The 17,717-nt window shown below is 42.3% G+C and overlaps 1 protein-coding gene across 19 annotated transcripts in view; it reads left to right on the forward strand.

Moving 5' to 3' along the window:
• SYNE1 (spectrin repeat containing nuclear envelope protein 1) overlaps positions 1-17,717 on the forward strand; it is a 530,910-nt gene that overhangs the window by 499,220 nt on the left and 13,973 nt on the right. For 15 of the 19 annotated variants that reach the window (XM_050786838.1, XM_050786854.1, XM_050786840.1 and 12 more), the window contains 9 exons: positions 1,420-1,602; positions 1,870-2,007; positions 3,878-4,069; positions 5,161-5,494; positions 7,980-8,048; positions 9,734-9,876; positions 12,205-12,331; positions 13,057-13,268; positions 16,383-16,583. In XM_050786838.1, the coding sequence (XP_050642795.1) occupies positions 1,420-1,602; positions 1,870-2,007; positions 3,878-4,069; positions 5,161-5,494; positions 7,980-8,048; positions 9,734-9,876; positions 12,205-12,331; positions 13,057-13,268; positions 16,383-16,583 (1,599 nt within the window). The remainder of the gene's footprint in view (positions 1-1,419; positions 1,603-1,869; positions 2,008-3,877; positions 4,070-5,160; positions 5,495-7,979; positions 8,049-9,733; positions 9,877-12,204; positions 12,332-13,056; positions 13,269-16,382; positions 16,584-17,717) is intronic. The other 4 variants (XM_050786847.1, XM_050786855.1, XM_050786849.1 and 1 more) reach the window with 1 other exon arrangement.

The raw sequence follows: 17,717 nt of genomic DNA on the forward strand, positions 1-17,717 counted from the left end.
ATATAAGATTCTTTTTGATGCTATTTTAGACTCTCAGATTTTAAAGCAAAAGTTAGCCTTATATTTAGCTTTTATAATGATTGATTTTATTATTTATCATGAATTTTGTCATTAATTTTCTTAAGAGACAGAAATGAATTGCAGAAACAAAGTTGTGCTTGTGGACAGTCTTTAGCTGGTCCAATCGCATGAATGTTTAGGCTGGATGTGGGTGTGCTGGGGTATCTCCCTGGGGGTACTCCAACCTTACGCCAGTGGGCAAACACGTACTGTGGCTTCCAGTCATGGCCAGAGCTGAACTTTCCTTACCACTCCCTTTGCTGGAGAAATAACTTAAGGTTTTGAGACTGGAAGCTAGGATTTCCTAGGATGAAGGCTCTGAAAGCAACTCTCAGAAGGAAAGCGATTTAAGAGGCAGAAATGTGGTCACATGTAAACAGTGTGATGAGCCAAGGAAAACAGAATTTGGGGATTTGATGAGTACAGTTCAGTTTACTAATTATAATTTTCATTTTGGTCTAATGCCAAGATAAAAATCAGTCATAAATCATACAAATGATTTTTTTTTAAGCTTCATTTTATTTTGGCCAAATCACTTTTATGCTATAGGGCTCTTCTGTATTGCAAGGAAAAGGCAGAAAAGAATATTTTACCTTCAGAATCTCTAAACTGTCCCTGGGATAGCCTCAAAAATAGATAGATGCTACTTGTGTAGGGCGGTACACTAGCTCTAACATGTTTTATAAAACCTAATTAAATCACAGGGACAACGAAAAAGAAACCGAGCATGTTCCAAATTTTTTAAAATATAAAGTTACTTGTATTTTACTAAATTACTTTTCTTAAAAGCATATAATAGCTTGATGTTTGGAAGACCTTTTGCAAAAGGTAGTTTTAAGTTTTTTCCTAATGGACAGCAGAATTGAGGCAATTTCTAGATTTTTAGAAAAGTACATATTTTACAAATAAACAGTTCCATTATAGATATCTTTTCTCCATATTGACAGCAGAAATCTTGGACGTTTCAAACTCACATTTCCACACACGTGTATATGTTTTATAGTGGTTTGCTTTGTGGGAATATTTGTTTCCAAGACATTAATTATTTTTAAAGCTATGTGTATATGTATGTGTGTGTATATGTGTGTGTCTATATATGTGTGTTGTATGCATGTGTGTTTATTTATTACTACTCCCCGTTTTCATATTTTTCAATTTATTCACTCCCTTTCCTTTAAGCTGCGCTAACTAAATGACTTTGCTTTAACAAGGGGAAGTATACCATTATTAGACATCATTCTTTCCCTCTGTGATAGTGTAACTTCCCATTCTCCCAGAGGCTACGATAAGAAAACCAGGAGCCACTACTGAGAGTCCTTCGCTGATTTCCCACACTGATATGCTTCCTTGTGGCCTTAGGCTTTCCAGCGACAGGTCCACGAGTGCCTGACGCAGCTGGAACTGATCAACAAGCAGTACCGCCGCCTGGCCAGAGAGAACCGCACTGATTCAGCCTGTAGCCTCAAACAGATGGTTCACGAAGGCAACCAGAGATGGGACAACCTGCAAAAGCGCGTCACCTCCATCTTGCGCAGACTCAAGGTTTTTGCTATGCCTCATCTGTAATTTAGAGGCCAGAGGATGGGACTGGGCCATTCGAATGCAGTCTTGAGACACAATCTCAGTGATTTTGTAAGAATGGGATGGCAGGAGGAGTAAACGGGGGAGTGCTATAGCAAAGGATTGCAGGCTTCTCACTGCCTGCTGAGAAAGTGACTTTACAGAACACTGGAATTCGTTGTGCCATCTCCATATGTTTATAAGGACTTTTCATAAAAATAATTGTTACTACTTTCCTCTGCCTTCCAGCATTTTATTGGCCAGCGTGAGGAGTTTGAGACTGCGCGGGACAGCATTCTGGTCTGGCTCACGGAGATGGATCTGCAGCTCACTAATATTGAACATTTTTCTGAGTGTGATGTTCAAGCTAAAATAAAGCAACTCAAGGTAATAGATTATTTTTCAAATTATCAATGTGAGGAAAGCCTGAAAAGGAAAGGATTTGTGGCTGTTTTTGTGAAGAACATAGCAAATAAATTTTCTTTTGAAAAATTAGTTCTGGACTGCAAAAAAAAATTCAGAAAATATAAAAGATATAAAAAAATAAGATAAACAGCACTGCCCAGAGATAACCACCATAGCTTATCTCTGGGTAGTGCTCTTATCTTCTTTGATATTGATATTGTTGATATTTTTCAACAGCTTGATTGATTTTCAGTCAGCATGATTGCCAGGGTATTAGGGATGTTCTGTTGTTGTTGTTTTGTTTTGTTTTTCTTAGAGAGACTCTCTCTCTGTCACCCAGGCTAAAGTGCAGTGGCACAATCTCAGCTCACTGCAATCTCCGCCTCCCGGGTTCAAGCAATTCTCCTGCCTCAGCCTGCCAAGTAGCTGGAATTACAGGCACCCACCACCACGTCTGGCGAGCTTTTGTATTTTTGTAGTTTTTTAGTAAAGATGGAGTTTCACTATGTTGGCCAGGCTGGTCTCGAACTCCTGACCTCAAGTGATCTGCCTGCCTTGGCCTCCCAAAGTGCTGGGATCACAGGCATGAGCTACCCTTCCTGGCCTTGTTGTTGTTGTTTTCGTTTATTTTTTCTAATTTGTTTGTAGCACTTTCACACGGTTCCTTTAACTTCCATGTTGCAAAGCAATACAACTTTCTATATCAGGATTTCATCCCTCACAGTCTACATTCTTAGATACCAAGTTAATTTTAAATACATTTTGTATTTTTCACTATATAATTCAAACACAGTGGCTAGCTAGAAATTTGAATAGGAGGGATATACATTAGATGTAAGGATTTCCTAAAAGGGGGAGTATTTAACAAATTGAATATTTTCCAAGGCAGCTTATGAAATTTTCTTCCCAAGATAGATGGATTTTTTTAAAGAATGGTCATGATGCCCATAACCTTTGGGTTGTTATAATAAAACAAGGAACTTTCCCTTAGTCATCGATTCTTAGGATGGAAGAAACAATAAACCCTGCTATTCTGCCTCACCCTCTCCCCTGATTCCTCTCTCCTGTCGTCTCACAGGCACATCAACATTTACATTCTTCCACGGAAAGTTTCTGCCAAGTGGTAATTGAATCTTGTCCCTCGGGACCCTGGCAGGATGATGGAACTTGTTACTACCCTCCCTTCTCTCTTGGGAGTCTTTTTCACCATTGGACAATTCAGCTCTTCCACAATTTATTATTGTATTGAATTAAAAGTGAACACTGAAACATACCCCGGTGATTTAAATCTTTTGCAACACATAGTCTAAATAATCCTCCTGGAATTCCTTGTTTTTCAAATCATTATAACTTTACATGCCTATATTCTGAAATAATGAAAGAATCACCTGAGAAAAGGGTGCGGCATTGGATGGCTTCTCTTAGTCATGTTTGACATTAGGATGAGGACATCTGAAATGAAAATGTTCGGGATTTCTTTAAAATGCCACATTTATTTCAGTGGCAGTGTATTGACTGCCATTGCTTTTATCAGGGATAACCACTGCTGTCAACTTACAGTGGGTTTGAATATTTTTCCCTGTTATTCTCTACCCACACTACCTGTAACGGTAAATTTTATTAGCTAAAAGCGCTTTTCTGATCATGGAATTCGAATGTTTCTATTTATGACTCCTGTTCTGGCTGAAACTGTGTATGTTTTACTTTAGAAGGGCTTGTCTCGTGATTGTATATGGTCAATTAAATAGCCCCTACACGTCTGTTTTAATGTAATGAGAAATACATATATTATGATTCTTTTATATCAATGTAAGCAACAACAGCAAAATCACATGAGATTTGTACTCCCTAGGCCTTCCAGCAGGAAATTTCCCTGAACCACAATAAGATTGAGCAGATAATTGCCCAAGGAGAACAGCTGATAGAAAAGAGTGAGCCCTTGGATGCGGCGATCATCGAGGAGGAACTAGACGAGCTCCGACGGTACTGCCAGGAGGTCTTCGGGCGTGTGGAAAGATACCATAAGAAACTGATCCGCCTGCCTGTATGTAACATTGATTTTCTTAGTTGTCACTAAATCTAAAGAGAATAAATCATGTGGGATTGAGTTGTACAGTGGGTGAGAGCCCAGACTCTGGAGCCGGAGCACCTGAGTTCAAGTTCTGGCTTTGTCCTGCATTGTCGCTGTCGCCTTCAGCAAGCTACTCACTTCACCCTTCCTGCCTCAGCTTCCTCAAATGTGAAACTGGTTTAGTAGCAGTAACTACACTGTACAAAGGATTGTTTTGAGCATTAGATGAGTTAATGTATACAAAGAGTTTAGAAGAACATATTTGACTCTTGTCTTCTATGGAAGATAAATAAGAGTCTTCTGATCACAGAAACACATGGGATGGTGCTACTCTAGAAAAGCCTCTAGAAGAAATAAGGGAAGCCTCCAGAAGAAATATGATAAAAAGAAGCAATGTGAACAGCTTCTCAATTGATGAGGTTAGGTTTAGGTGAATTTTCATTCTTCCATTTTCCTAATTGCTACCATAATCACATCTTACCTATAGAGATGTTACTAGAATATTTGGAATCTTCTACGATCAAATCTATTTTATATCTGGGCTATAAGGGCAAGCTAAGGTCTTAGTAATTTGCTCTTATTTCCGATCCGTGCCAGTGTGTAGGTGTTGTGTGTTAGGCATGGTAGTAGATTGCCTGTCTTTATAAAATTTATTTAATCTTATATTAATTATTTGAAGTAGGTTTTAATGTTATCCCCATTTTACCAACAATGAAACTGAGGCTTAGATAGGATAATTTATAAGACTGTTTAATTTTTTATCACACAGAAACCCTTTGGGGTGCCTGGGAGTGTTATTCCCACTTTATAGATGAGAAAACTGAGGCCCACAGGAATTAAGTTCCTTATCCAAGCTTAAATAGGAAGTACACAGCATAACTGAGATTTCAACCCAGACAGTCAAACTCTAGAGCAGCACTGTCCCCTGTATTTCTGTGATCAGAAGATTCTCATTTATTTGCTCATAAGAAGTTAAAAATTGTCCCCACATGGTAGGCAGGTGGCCCAGATAAGAAGCTAGTCTGACCACTACAGTGACGGGGTTGCCTTGACTTCCCTTCCAGCTCCCAGATGATGAGCACGACCTCTCAGACAGAGAGCTGGAGCTGGAAGACTCTGCGGCTCTGTCGGACCTGCACTGGCATGACCGCTCTGCAGACAGCCTGCTTTCTCCACAGCCTTCCTCCAACCCCTCCCTGTCGCTCGCTCAGCCCCTCCGGAGCGAGCGGTCGGGACGAGACACCCCGGCTAGTGTGGACTCCATCCCCCTGGAGTGGGATCACGACTATGACCTCAGTCGGGACCTGGAGTCTGCAGTGTCCAGAGCTCTGCCCTCTGAGGATGAAGAGAGTCAGGACGACAAAGATTTCTACCTCCGGGGAGCTGTTGGCTTATCAGGTAGGAGACAGCCAGTGTGTCAGCTTAAAGGAAAGTCAGAGGGAATTAATATTGCCCTGGAAACATGACAGCTATCCAGAATCATTTGCTTCCCTCTCCCATGCAGGGAAATTGTACCTAAGTGAACACTTAGATATGAATGTGATTATAAAATGCAAATTTTGGTGTGGCCATTGATTTATTCCACGTAGATTTGTGGTAGCAGGTGACAAGCACTTTGCCAGGTCCTAGGGATACACAGTCCTCTCCTTCTCCCAGAGCTTCCCCTTTAGTGTGGGACACAATGAGACACCACTGTGTGAAGTGTTTGGGGCTAAGATGGCAGTGTGGTGGCAGGACACACAAGCAGGGGCAACAAAGCTGGAGTCCTGGGAGAGGCTTCGGGAAAGAAACCGTGGAGCTGAGTGCAGAGGGTGAATCGATGTTGGTCAGGTGGGCTCAGTAGTGCTTAGAGGAAGAAAGGAGGGGAAGCCTCCCTGCTTTGTGATTGGCCTGGTGCTTTTGATCATCAGCAGTTTGTCTGGAATGACAGGCATGGAAGGGACAAAGTGAAGAGCCTGGCTGTGAGGCAGCCTCTTCACCATGGGAAAGAGTTTTGGCTCCTATCCTGAAGGTTGTGGAGCCACAGCAGGATCTGTGGAGGGAGGTGCTGGGATCCCCCTCCTCAGGGATGTGCAGATTTTCATATTGTATCTTTCTGGATACCACAGGGAGAAGAGCATATTCGGGGGAGAGAGCCCAGATGAAACCATTTACAACCTCAGACAGAAGTAGGGTGGTGGCTTGAACTAGGGGAAGCAGCATTGGGAGTGGAGAGAATAGGAGAGATTTGAGAAACCACACAGAACAGAGAAGACTTCTCCTTAACTCTCAGTCCATTGAACTGGGATGGAGGCGATTTTCTGGGATGGGCATCTTGGTGAAAGATGCAGGTGGTCCTAGGCCCTGAAGACCACAAGAGGGAAGGAGCACTGTAGGTGCAGTGGGGCAAGGGAGGTGGGGCTGTGAGAGCAGGGAGGGGATGAGTTTGCTTGTGCGAATCCTGATCTTGAGATCCCTGCGCAATATCCAAATGCAAAAGTCCAGTCATAGATGCACAGGTATGAAGTGCAGAAGCCGGAAATGCTGATTGGGTAGTTATTCACAAGTAAATGGCAATGGTCCTGGAGTGAACGGAGGAGCTCACACAGGAAGAGTGTGTGAAGGAAAACAAGAAGGACCACCACCCAAGCCACACATGCAGTGAAGGGATAGACAGAGAAACAGGAACTCTGTAAGGAAGGTGGATAAAAATAGAATAAAGAGTTGGAGGCTGATTTGTGGCACTTGGAAATGCATCTCATACATTCTCTAAAAGGACATCTGGGGATTTCTGTTTGGTTCTGATGGTTCACATCAGATTCCCAAAGGATAACACTGTTCTAAAAAGAAAATTATTTCTCTCATTTCTATTTTGTCTTTACAGTAAGGCCTATTAGTCAGGCATATGGCATCTGAAGCAGAGCTGTCCAAAACTAGCCACTGGCCAATTGGGACTGTTGAGCTCTGAGATGGGACTGTGCAAATTGAGATGGGCTGTGCATGGAAAACACGCTTACATGAATTTCAAAGACTTAGTATAAAGAAAGAAAATAAAATAATAATAATTATGTTGTTTACATGTTATAATCTCTATCTAATATAGTGTTAAAATTAATTTTCTATGTTTCTTTTTACATTTCTAATGTGGCTATGAACCCTTTAAAATTACATATATAGTTCATGTACAAATATATGGGACAGTGCTTCTCTGGAATCTGACTGGGCTGAAATCTCAGTTCTGCCAAGTTTCTATTTAAACTTGGATAAGGAACTTAATTCCTCTGTGCCTCAGTTTTCTCATCTGTAAAACGGGAATAACACTCCCAGGTACCCTGTAGGGTTTCTGTGTGGTAAATTTGTGCTCAGACCAGAGCCTGGCTCATAAAAACACTCTTAATCTCTGTGAGCTCTTTTTTTTTTTTTTTTTTTTTTTTTGAGACAAAGTCTAGCTCTGTGGCCCAGGCTGGAGTGCAGTGGCATGATCTCGGCTCACTGCAACCTCCGCCTCCCGGGTTCAAGCAATTCTCCTGCCTCAGCCTCCCATGTAGCTGGGATTACAGGCACCTGCCACCATGCCTGGCTAACTTTTGTATTTTTAGTAGAGACGGGGTTTCACCATGTTGGCCAGGCTGGTCTCAAACTCCTGACCTCAGGTGATCCGCCCGCCTCAGCCTCCCAAAGTGCTGGGATTACAGGCGTGAGCCACCGTGCCTGGCCCACTGTGAGTTCTTATGATTCATTTCAGGAAAGCTTTGGTGAGCCTGCACGCTCCTCTGTGCACTCAGGAACTTTGTGTCTACAGTAAATGACTTCCTTTTTTTCCCCTAGGAAAGTTATTTTCCTGCACAAGGGATTCAAGGTTTCCAGAACTTAGCTGTCAACTTAGACTGTGCTTTTTTTGCAGATGTAATGATCCCTGAAAGCCCTGAGGCCTATGTAAAACTCACAGAAAATGCAATCAAAAATACCTCTGGTAGGCACGACAAGCCGGAGCCAGCCTCCCTCCCTCCCCTGTATAATAAGCCTCCTCTCTTAGCACATCTGCTGTATCTCTCCCAGCTTTGTGGCTCTAGCATGTTAAGGCACAGCCTTCCTCTCTTACTGCTGTACTAGAAGAAACAGCTGGTTAAATCCACACCAAGAATAAGATTTCACTAATCCAGTGAAACAAAATAACTTCTCAACTCGTTAAATGGTAATTGGTCTCATTAAGTATAGACCTGTCAAGCCCATTAACAGCAGAAAATATGAGACGGAAAACCCAGTCATCAGCCTCTGTGCCCTGGTGTTCTACGTGGTGTGGTAACTTCAGCTTCACTGTGCACAGACCTACCTGGGGCTGGAGAGTCAGGGCGCAGGCTGTGGTCCCAAGTCCGCCAGCCTGCATGAGTGACCTTGGGCACATCCACCACTTTATCCTCCCCATCTCAGGAATCCCGTATGAGACAGGGGGCGAGATCAGATTTCATCTCTAAACAATATATGTAATTTTAATTTAAGAACTCTTATAATTTGAAATGAAAAATGTATTCCACGGTATGTTGAGCCATAGATAAGGACAGAACTGTTCCTGAAACAAGGAGAATTAAAGAAAGAAAAACGAACTGTAGTTCAGCAGTTCAGGATCAGTGATGGGGGGTGTGGGGGGGATAGAGTTTGAACACAGTGATATGATATTGAATCATGGAGTTACTAGTTTACGCTTCAGTTTTTGAAGAAAACTGAAGGGACAGAAAGCAAAGTAACATTACTGAGAGGGTGATTCCCAGGGAGAGACCTCTCCTAGGTGTATCTAGAAGGCCTTTTTTAGAAACGAATACATTTAATAAGGCTTACTAATATTTGTTCTGCTTTCACCCCATGCTAACTTCACTCTGATGGTCAAATGTTCTTGTGTAGTTCAAAGATTTTGATACACACACACGCACACACACACACACACACACACACAATAATTTTACAAAGAAATGTTACAACTTTGAGAGGAGAATGAGCCAGAATTCTAGGCTATGAGTAAGAACCTGCCTAGGTGGAAATGCTAAAATCTTAGCTTTCCTCCTGGTTTTGTTTCAGATCTTAGATAAAAGCAAGTCATTGCTAGTTTGATATCTCTGTATATATCTATTCTGAGGCACTCTTTTCTGGATTAATGAATTTATGCCTTCAGTAAATGATGGATATACCTGAGCCTTCCGTGACACTATCTTCCCCCTGAGGTGCACAAAGAAAAATCAGAGGGAGGACCTTCCCCTGCTCACTAAGCGACAGCAGAAAGAACATGAGAAAAGAACAGCTTTCTCCTTACTGAGACGCAGTAGACACCATTGCAGATTTTTAGAAAGGCCTTCCAGACAACATTCAGATGATCAGGGTTTCAGCTTGAAGAGGGACAGGTGCACGAAGCTGTTCAAAACTGACGGAAGAGCCGTTTTGCGACGTCCAGTCTGCTAGGGCTCTCAGTCAAGCACCTTCATTGGTTTCGCCATTTTAATGTCTAACCCACCGGCACGATGGTACTAAATTTGCTTTGTAATTACCCACACCTGCCATTTCTGTGCTGCTGTAACTGGAATCATTTCTGAAACTTCTCCTTGAATATCAAGCTTTAAATAAGTCAAATAGTTTGTCCGGTAAAGATTCTTATGGTTGCCACCGCAGGGGACCACAGCGCCCTAGAGTCACAGATCCGACAACTGGGCAAAGCCCTGGATGATAGCCGCTTTCAGATACAGCAAACCGAAAATATCATTCGCAGCAAAACTCCCACGGGGCCAGAGCTAGACACCAGCTACAAAGGCTACGTAAGTATCCTGGCCATCCTCATTCTGACCTGTACAAAACCACAGTTCCATGTCAAAGAACAGTTTGTCTGCAGCATAAGGGCTTATGTGGTCTCTGAATACCATGCTGCCCTTGAACTCATGAACCTAGATGTGCAAAGCCAAGCCCTGTTATTAAGTTACCATTTGAGTAGAACTTGTCTGTTTTTAGGCCCACAAAACTGTTGTAATGACAAACCTGTTCCTTTACACTGAGCACTTAGGGAGATCATTTTCATTGAGAGCCACAAAATACTTTGGCTCCCAAAAGTCATTAGGCATTTTTCCAAATTCAACTAATAATTTGGACCAAGGCTAACCTTGGAGCAGCAGATTTTAGCTAATAGATTACTAACCTGCAGTTCATGCAGTTTTTTGGGGGTTTTTTTGTTTTGTTTTTTGTAGTTCTTTTCCTGGGTTCACCGAATGACCTTGGGAATGTTTTTCTCTTCTGTTTTTAGTGTGCGCATTCTGAAGAAAACAGTTCTAACAAGAGGGATTTGGAGACAAGATAGCAAGGCATTGGATATACTACCAGTTCTATCTAGGCAGCTATTGGCTGTGTATGATAAAGTCTAGCAGAGCGTTATTTGCCCTACTTGAGTTACTGACCAGTTAATTTTCCCTGGAGAACTACCTGTTTTCCTGCACATACTTAAGGAAGAGAATTTTAAAGCCAGTCTTTTCTCTGCCTCACGTCTTCTTTCATATCCGAAAGACTGCTTAGTACAAGGAAAGAAACATGAATTTCCCCAAGTCCAGTCACAACTCATATGTTCTACTTTTTGAAATTAGGGAAGAAAACTGTTCTAGCTATGTATGTTGATTTTATTATCCTCGCAATTACAGAAGAGCCATCAATCATGAGTTTGTTTCCTGTTCAGTTTGGCCTATTATACCAATTTCTATTATAGTGAAGCCACTTTTTAAAAATACCTATGATATAGTTTTATGATAATCATACTGACATCACTGGGATTACACTTAACCTCAATCAAAAGTAATCAAAGTAACTTAATGGCATTGTGATTTGTTAAAGGCTTTATAGTAAGCACAGCAGGAGTATCTTGAAATGATTTGTTCTTTTAATCTTTGAATACTGTATCTGATATTAAAAACGAATTTGGAAGCTTTTCTTTGACTTTAGAATTTAGTCCCTTGATACCTATTAAACATTGCTTACATTTTTTGCTAAAACAGCTGGCTTTAACATTGCTGTATAATTTTAAGTATTTTAATTATTTAATGCAAGAAAGTTCCCATGAGATTTGTGGTAACATTAACGTTCCCATGTTTCAATTTAAGAAAGAGAAAGAGGGAGCAACTTGCCAAAAATTACATGCTGCATTGCCAGCTGAGGGCTCTGAGTTTTAAATTGCAGTTTGGTTTAATCTGTTTTGATTCATGAATCTTAAAGAAATTTCAAGGACTTCTCATGCAAAATCATGTATGCACAGTACATCTTTAAGGCATTGCTTTTTGTATATGTGAATGCATCACCTGTTTAAAAGGCGTGTTTTTGAACTTTGCTTAATTTTTTTTTAAGAGACAGGGTCTCACACTCTGTCACCCAGGCTTAAGTGCGGTGTCATGATCTTAGCCCACTGCATGCTGCTCAATTCCTGGGCACAAGCAACCTTCTCACCTTAACACCCTGAATAGCTGGGACTACAGGTGCCCACCACCATGCCTGGCTAATTTTTATATATTTTATAGAGACAGGGTCTCGCTATGTTGCCCAAGCTGGTCTCGAACTCCTAGGGTCAACTGATCCTCCCACCTCGGCCCCCAAAGTGCTGGGATTAGAGGCAGGGGCCACCATGCCCAGCCTACCTCTGCTTCTTTTTTCTTTTTTCTTTCTTTTTTTTTTTTTTTTTTTTTTTTTTGAGACTGGGTCTCACACTGTGGCATAGGCTTAGGGCAGTAGCACAATCATGGCCCACTGTAGCCTCAACCCCCCGGGCTCAGGTGATCCACTTCAGCCTCCCAGGTAGCTGAGACTACAGATGCACGCCACCATGCTCAGCCAAGTTTTTTGTATATTTTGTAGAGACAGGGTTTCGCCATGTTGCCCAGCCTGGTCTCAAACTCCTGAATTCAAACAATCCATTTTCCTTGGCCTCCCAAAGTGCTGGAATCACAGGCCTGAGACACCACACTCGGCCATCTTGGCTTATTTTTAGCAGAGTGGCACAGAGGAGCCAAACACAGACACTTCTCTTGCTGAGAAAGTACAAAGTTATTTTCCCCTGAAGTTTTTGCACTCGTGAAGATTTGGGTGACAGGGGCCGGTTGTTTATGTCTGAACAGATGAAACTGCTGGGCGAATGCAGTGGCAGTATAGACTCCGTGAAGAGACTGGAGCACAAACTGAAGGAGGAAGAGGAGAGCCTTCCTGGCTTTGTTAACCTGCATAGTACCGAAACCCAAACAGCTGGTGAGTGCATAGCGTCTAGTTCAAGAGTGAATGAAATAGAAGATCCTGAAGCACTTTGTTAAAAGCCAAGTTCCCCTTAGGCTGCTTGGCCTTCTTCTACACCGTTCTATCCCGAGAACTTCCTTCCGAGTTGTAACAGTCTCCTTTGACAGTGAGGGGGGTGATGCATGCCATCGTGGTAGTGTTTACCCATGTTTCATTTATTATTATTATTTTTAATATTGAGATGAAGTCTCGCTATGTTGCCCAAGCTAGACTCCAACTCGTGGGCTCAAGTAATCCTCCCGCCTCCCCTCGAGTAGCTGGGATTACAGGCGTGCACCGTCACCCCACCTCTCATGTTCCAATTATTTTAATGTACCGTTTCTCACATATCTAATCAGGCATTTTATATGTGTGTGCTCAGAGCCCTGTTGTAGACAGGATCCAAGAATTGAATGATACTTCGTGCACATGACTGCTTATTACTTCGTAAAGCTCTTTACAGTGTTAACGCCCATGTAGCTAACTTTTTTGCTTCATTATTATTAGAAATACAAATAGAAAAAACACAGCCATTGTAGCCATGTAACTGTTATTTCCAGATGACAACAACGAAAATGCCCAGTGGAATTACTTTTATTTCTGTTGCTATTTAAAGTTAGCTGCCAACCTGTGTTTAAAGCATTTCATAATCCTCACGTGTGGAGGAAAATAACCTCGCTGTTCTATGCATGTCTTGCCAGGTGTGATTGACCGATGGGAGCTTCTCCAGGCCCAGGCGTTGAGCAAGGAGCTGAGGATGAAGCAGAACCTCCAGAAGTGGCAGCAGTTTAACTCGGACTTGAACAGCATCTGGGCCTGGCTGGGGGACACGGAGGAGGAGCTGGAACAGCTCCAGCGTCTGGAACTCAGCACTGACATCCAGACAATCGAGCTCCAGATCAAAAAGCTCAAGGTAGCTGCCCCTTGCCTTTCCCACGGCAGACAAACAGAGAGCCACCGCATGAACGACTGTGCAGATGGCACCTCTAGTTTGAGCTGCTCTTATACAGCAGCAAAAAAAGGATCTAACAAAAATGAGTGAGAATGCTCTCTTCACCTCTAGCCATCCCAAATTCCACAAAGATGGTTTTCTTTCTTTCTCTCCTTCTTGCTTGCCTGCCTGCCTGCCTGCCTGCCTTCCTTCCTTCCTTCCTTCCTTCCGTCCTTCCCTCCCTCCCTCCCTTCTTTCCCTCCTTCCGTCCTTCCCTCCCTCCCTCTCTCCTTCCCTCCCTCCCTCTCTCCTTCCCTCCCTCCCTCCCTTCCTTCCTTCCTTCTTTCTTTCTTTTGACCGAGTCTCGCTCTCTTGCCCAGGCTGGAGTGCAGTGGCATGATCTCAGCTCAGTGCAACCTCTGCCTCCCAGATTCAAGCGATCCTCCTGCCTCAGTCCCACTAGTAGCTGGGATTACAGGTGCACGCCACCAAGCCCGGCTAATTTTTGTATTTTTAGTAGAGACGAGGTTTTGCCACGTTGGCCAGGCTGCTCTCGAACTCCTAACCCCAGGTAATCCACCCACCTCGGCCTCTCAAAATGTTGGGATTACAGGCGTGAGCCACCGTGCCTGGCCAAAAGATGGTTTTCAAGGGCAGAAAAGGGGACCATGTTGTAGAAGTATCCACCATGTAAATAATCATGCACGATTTAATGAATTGGTATTTTAAGAAATGCCCAATTAAAATTTCATGAAGCATCCAGGTACTTCTGGGAGCTATGAGAACTCTTTGTAAGGGAAATACAGAATGACCAAGGTCCTACAGGTCTATATCTAGAGCTTTAGAGAAATCCTCTCCCAAATTGTATCTGCGTGAATTTATGGGGGACGTAATGAAATTATTCTACCTTAAGTAAGGGAAACTTCTGAAATTGATTACAGTAGTGGTAGAAGCAATTTTTGCTGTAATAAATAAAACTATAGAGTAATTGTGGTGAAACACCTGGCATTTGCATTTGATTTTGGTTTGGCCCACAGGATACAGTACACAAGTTAACTTCCTTTACTTAACTCCAGCTCTAGATTTTAAAATCCTCCTTAACCCAGATACTAAAATGCTTTAATATATGGAGACTGTTGTGAGCATCTCATGAACTGAGAACTCAGTTTCTTTTTAAAACCCATCAGTGCTTTTTTTTTTTTTCCTGTTTGGGCAGCCTTAAGATGTGCTGCTCCTCAAAATGTAGCTACCCAGGCTCTCGGAGGTCGGGATAAGGAATGAAGTGTGTGCTTCTTTTGTGTTTCTGTGGTTTTAGTATATGCTTTTAATTTGGGGTTGAAGTTTTTTGGCTTTCTTTTAGTGATTGTATGATTTTGTTTTATTTATTTATTTATATGTTTGTTTATTTTTGACACAGAGTCAACTCTATCACCCAGGCTAGCATGCACTTGGCTCACTGTAACCTCCGTCTCCTGGGTTCAAGTGATTCTCCTGCCTCGGCCTCCTGAGTAGCTGGGACTACAGGCATGCACCACCATGCCCGGCTATTTATTGTATTTTTAGTAGAGACAGGGTTTCGCCATGTTGGCCAGGCTTGTCTCGAACGCCTGATCTCAAGTGATCCACCGGCCTCATCCTCCCAAATTGCTGGGATTACAAGCGTGAGCCACCGCGCTTGGCCTGTTTTAAATTTTCAAACATAGAAAACTTCAAACAAGAGAAATGAATCTCCCCTCCAGGTGATCCAAAAGGTGCATCCTTATAGAAAGGCCTCTACACTACCCCATGAATTTCAGGACAAAGTACCACGTGGGAGATTTACGATATCTGCATTATGAAATGCATTTTTATCTAGAGTCCCTAAATTACTCTAGTAAGGCAGTGTTGCATTATAACCAGATTCCTTAAAACATTGATGAAGCAAATGCTGGCCAGGGTCTGAGACCTTAGAGAGATTAGCATAGGGAAATAAGACCTTGAAAGTCATCCTGCATGACAAGAAAAAAGACACCCTCCTTTGTACTTTCTCCGGATCCTTCCCGTCTGTATTTTCTCTGAATAAATCTGTGGAATAATCGAGTATTTTCACAGTGTCTCTTAAATGCATGTTGTCTGTGTGATTGAATCTATTCTACAGTATGTTAAGAACCTATTGAAAAGTGACAAATCAAGACAGATTGGGAACATAGCAGGACTAGCGAGAAATGATTTCAAAATGCAGCATAGGTCAATGTGACTTCCAGGATCTCTCACCCTAACTGGTTTGGGGGTTTTAAAACAGTACCCAGATACTCAATTACTAATACAGACTCCTGTGCTCAAGTTCTTGGAATTGACCATTGGATGTTTTAGAAATGCACAAAGCCAAAAATCAGTCACCTGGTTTTTGTGAAATCAAACCTAACTGGTTAGCTTATGAAATACGCAATTCATTCTACCTTCACATCAGTGTGGCTTGTGACACAGGCAGTATTCTCAGCCTGTGGGCCACTGAACCTGCAGATTCAGTACATCTGGAGTCCAGGGCCCTGACATCTGTTTTCTTTGCCTCATTTTTAGGCCCACACATTTGAGTTTCGTTGTGGTTGAACCTCTGTACAGTGTGGACTCAATCATGCTCCTTAATGAGGCCATTGCCCAGCGTTATTGTTGCTTCCTACAAGACTCCTCTTCTCTTTATTCCTCCCCACTACAACCCCTACCCTGGCTGAACTCTAAGTTCCCATTTGATTTTCAAAATGGTAGCTATTCTAAAATATTTAGCAGACATTCTTTGTTCAGATATATTCTTTAAAAATGTAGATTTGTGTGTGTGAATGTATTGAGGCTGTTGTGTTCCATGTAACATTCTGTTTCTGACTTTTTCACTCTACACCCTGTTTTTTTAAGATTCATCCATGTTATTAAGTACTCATCTAATTCATGTCTTCCAACTGCCATACAGTTATCAGTGGTGTGCACCTTCTGTCTTTTACCTAGCCATCCTGTTAAGGCCAGTTTAAATTAATGGATCTTTTCATTCAGGTGAAACATTTTCAAGGGAAAATATCTTTGTCATTATTGTCCTTGTTTGATTGTCTTTTTTGTTCTTTTCAGGAGCTCCAGAAAGCCGTGGACCACCGCAAAGCCATCATCCTCTCCATCAATCTCTGCAGCCCTGAGTTCACCCAGGCTGACAGCAAGGAGAGTCGGGACCTGCAGGATCGCTTGTCACAGATGAATGGGCGCTGGGACCGAGTGTGTTCTCTGCTGGAGGAGTGGCAGGGCCTACTGCAAGATGCCCTGATGCAGTGCCAGGTCTGTAGAGCTTTGGGCAGGAGATGACTCAGAGCCAGACATTAGCGGTTTAGCTGAGTGTGTGACTTGATGTGTCATTGTTTCTAGAGGAATGCAGTTGCTCCCCAAAGTCAGTATTTCAGTGAGATAACCTTGTGCCCAAAGTTGTCATTTTACTGGAGCATTTCTACATGTTCAAGACCATGTTCAAAATCTCTAGATCCTATCATCTGTCCAGATAAGAAGAGACTATTCCTCATGTTTATCTCAGTCCAAACGCTCCTTCTATGACTCATTCATTTATTTCCTTTATTTATTCAGCAGATATTTACTGGGCAAGCCTTTCTTGAACATCAAAGTGAGCATTACAAATATTATTTATCCATTCATACTGTAATTATTTGCTGGGCATCCACTGTATGGCAGATGTGGTGCTAAAACATTGAATAAAGCATGGCCTCTGCTTTTGATGGGGATGACAAGATCAATAAAATGCAAGTAAATAGTTAAACAAGATACTTACAGACATGGACGATAAAAGTAACTGAGAAAAGCCACTTTGAGAGGGTAGTCAGGGAATTTATTTGGCTCTTTGAGCTAACATTGGAAGGATGTTGCTATGAAGGTGATAGAATAAATGGAAAGTCCCAGAAGCAGGAAATGACTTAGTGTCTTTAGGAACAGAAAAGAGGTCATTGTGACCAGAGTGTAGTTGGTGAGCCGAGCCAGGGAGTGATAAGAAAGACTGAGGAGGTGGTCAGGAACCAGATGGCTTTGTAGGTCCAAGCCAGGAGATTGGATCATATTCTGAGCACAATGGAAAGCCGTGGAAGGATTTGAAGCCTGCTCTCCAAGTTTATATGTGCCCCAAGAGTAATAGTTCCTTGAAAGCAGGTACCTAAACTGCTGTTTCACCTCTGCACCCACTCCTAGTACAGTGCCTTATCTGTAGGAGATCTTTAGTAACTGTATGTTGAATAAACAAATGGATGAATAAATGAATGAAGGGGATATGAGATTCAGCCTAGGTAGGCCTTAAAAGATGGAAAGATTTGAATACACAGAGAAGAGAGGGCAGCAGAGTTGCTTCCTTCTAAACTGTATAATGGCACTACCCTTTTTTCAGAAATAAGGTATTTTGATGCCAATTTTCTT

This window comes from Macaca thibetana, chromosome 4, assembly GCF_024542745.1.
Source record: "Macaca thibetana thibetana isolate TM-01 chromosome 4, ASM2454274v1, whole genome shotgun sequence".
Classification (NCBI taxonomy): domain Eukaryota; kingdom Metazoa; phylum Chordata; class Mammalia; order Primates; family Cercopithecidae; genus Macaca; species Macaca thibetana.